Source organism: Apaloderma vittatum, unplaced genomic scaffold (assembly GCF_000703405.1).
Source record: "Apaloderma vittatum isolate BGI_N311 unplaced genomic scaffold, ASM70340v1 scaffold22611, whole genome shotgun sequence".
Classification (NCBI taxonomy): Eukaryota; Metazoa; Chordata; class Aves; order Trogoniformes; family Trogonidae; genus Apaloderma; species Apaloderma vittatum.
Genome location: NW_009699941.1, coordinates 5929 through 8912, shown reverse-complemented (window position 1 = coordinate 8912; position 2984 = coordinate 5929). Strand labels below are relative to the sequence as shown.

The window sequence follows — 2984 nt, the reverse complement described above, 5'->3', positions numbered from 1 at the left end:
TGGGCATACCGGGCACCGTGCGCTTTTTGTTTGGAGGGACTTAGCTGAGAAGTAAAATCACTAAGCAGAATTGGTTCTGCTTAGCTCAAACCAGGACACACTTAAATATGCTAGATGAGATATACTAAAATATGAATGAGCAAGAAAACATTTCATAATAATAAGACCAGAAATGGTACACAAGCATTTAAACATAATGAATGTGTATATTAAAATTTATCTAAGCAGAACAGCTTTACTCTCAGTGAGCCAATATACTTAGGAGAAAAAATGAATATGAACATTGTTAAATTAACTAAGTCCACATTACTACATTAACTCAAATAATTTCGGCAATTGCCAAGAACATAATGAAAAAGTCACAACCAAATATTGAATTTACAGCAATATGTTTATCGAATGTGGATTTTTAAGTTCTGATATTAAATCTTTATGTTAAATTGTTTCTTTGGAACAATCAATCCTGGCAAGAGCAGGTAAAACGAAGTTACGTGTTTTCTTCTGTATAGAAAAGAAATTAAGTTTCTAAAATCAAACCCCGAAACAACAAACTTCGTTCCAGTTTAATAAACTTAAAACCTCAGGTACTACTTTGCCAATTAGAAGTCTGTGATTTTTATTGCCAGTCATTTTGTATTAAATTCTACCTGGATTCTGTTTCTCTTTGGATAGAATAGATTTTATTATTTTTTAATGTTTACTTGTAGTTAGTCAAGATATTATGACTTTTAGATAATGTAATTTCAAACCACTTAAATAACAGAAAAATCTCAACCAGGTTAAGAACCAACGAAGACCCAGAATACACCTGGGTGGACTGCTTGCTTGTAAATACTGAGGAAAAAAATAGGGCATTTTTAAAACAAAGCTTCTACTTGTTTCAATGCTAAGTAGTTTCTGTAGATGTGTTCTCAAACAGACCTTTCTGACTACAAAAAAACTCACCCATCAGCGTTCTTCTCTCTCAACAAAGCAGCAGTTTCTAGTAGCTTTTTCGTTCTTTCCCATTGCTTTCTTTGCTTTTCCCGAACCTTTGAACAACAAAATCAATGGTTTGCAAATTAACTGGTAATCACCTCTTGGATCACTATTGTATGGACTGAATTTTTATTTCTGCAGCTTAGATGGCTTATTGTAAGACAAAAGACAACTTCCAGACTTCCATTTTGACACCTGAAAGAGCTGTATTTCAGCATGTCAGAATTTTAAGTATACAGACACTGTAGAACTTGAATAACCACAATAAATATTCTTACGTTTTCTTTATTTTCTTTTTCTTTGTTCTCTTTAAATTCTACATCTTCAGCATTAATGTCTATTGCTTCTTGCTTTTCTGTTTGGTTCATCTCCATTGATGCTTCAGTAGTAGATTCCTCTTCTGTTTCCTGTCGGGAAGTCTGCTTCTCATCAGCCAATCCATTGCTTTCTTCTTCCCCTAGCACGCTATCGTCAGGTTCTGAAGGCAGCGTCGCTGTAGAAAATGTCCCAGAGAGGAGACTGTCCACTTTGCCAAGTGGAAATTCATGCAGGTTATCGAAAAAAAGTTTTGGAAATCCAAAACAACTGGTAGCAGCTCTAACAGGTCCCCCTCCTGGGTACATCTGAATAATGGATCCATAGCCTAAGAGAAGACAAGAATCAAAAACACATTGGAAAGCCAGGATTTCTGGGACCAGTGAAGCATTCATGTATGGACAGATAAGTAAATTGCCTGCTCTTAAGCTAACCTTCATTAAATTTAACAGGCTACGGAGGTATGCCTCCAGAGAGAAAGACTTTATTGGAAGGACACGTCACTGCAACTCAAAAGGACAAGGTAACTCAAAGATTATGCATGTATTAAACATGTATTTAGGATTAGCACAGAACATATGAGCAGTGATAAACTGTTAGAAAAGCTAATTTAATTGAGAATTAAAAACCTAAATTTCTACAGTACTTATTACTTGTAAGCATGGAGTGGTTTTGATAAAAAAGCTACTTTAAAGAACATTAATAAGTAAAGAATTTCTCCAACACCCAAAATCTAAAGGAAGAGATATCAGATGTTTAAACATGCAAAAAAAGAACTTTCCAATAGTTATACTGAAATCAATTCTTATTTGATTTAGTTCAGAAAGTATCTCTGTGGCCAAAAGTTACTGAAACAAAACCAATTTATAGTACAACTGCCTGTGTGCTTCTCGGCCAACAGACAGCACTTCTGGCTGTACCTGACAACCCACCTCCTGCCTTTCTAGGCTTCTGGAATATAATTGACATCTCTGTTTAGTGTCTCTGGATGACTTTAAGTGAAACTAATAGTTAGCTGAGTAAGAACATGTCATATATCCATTCTGCAGACTTTAAATCTCTCTGGCGCAGCGAACCAGAAGAATGACAACACTTTTAGTGCTGCAGGCTGTCTGAATTCCATTGCTACCATTCCTGTCCTCTGCCCTTCACTTTCCTGACTCCCCAGGTGCCTGGGAAGAATCTGCATACAGGCTCCTTACAGCCTTTTCTGAACAAAACGTCATTATGCTAAGACAGAAAGTAAAACAGATCTACATAGAGTGATGTTATTTTGAACTATTTTAAGTACTGCCTTTTAAAAGTATCTCTGAGATGCCCATTTCTTATGTTTCTGTCAAGTCCTCAGTCTGTACATGACATTACTCAAGCTTCTGCGTTACGCACCTCCCATTCGCTCCATCACTGCGCCCAGCACAAGGCCTGCGCACGTTTCCATTACGATCATCTTGTTGCCAGCACGGATGTTTCCTAAAGTCAGCATCTGAGCTAGGGTGTCATATCGCAAGTGGCTACAAGACAGAGGATTTTATCTTAGAGTTAGAAACACTACATATTAGCTCGGAAGCCTGTCAAAAAAAAGTTGGATGAAAGGTAGATTTTCAGGAACAGCATCACTGGTCTTCAGAGCCACCAAGTGGAAACTTATAATTATCCATCTGGTAACAGAGAAGCACTAGAACCGGAGCCGA

General features: G+C 36.9%; 1 protein-coding gene across 1 annotated transcript in view; it reads right to left on the bottom strand.

Annotated features, from left to right (window-relative positions):
- Nucleotides 1–941: 941 nt before the first annotated feature.
- The window catches only part of TRMT6 (tRNA methyltransferase 6 homolog (S. cerevisiae)), a 6257-nt gene continuing 4214 nt past the window's right edge, over nucleotides 942–2984 (bottom strand). The window contains exons 5-7 of the mRNA XM_009878602.1: nucleotides 2680–2804; nucleotides 1257–1621; nucleotides 942–1031 (exon numbers count right to left, since the gene is read on the bottom strand). Of these exons, the coding sequence (XP_009876904.1) occupies nucleotides 942–1031; nucleotides 1257–1621; nucleotides 2680–2804 (580 nt within the window). The remainder of the gene's footprint in view (nucleotides 1032–1256; nucleotides 1622–2679; nucleotides 2805–2984) is intronic.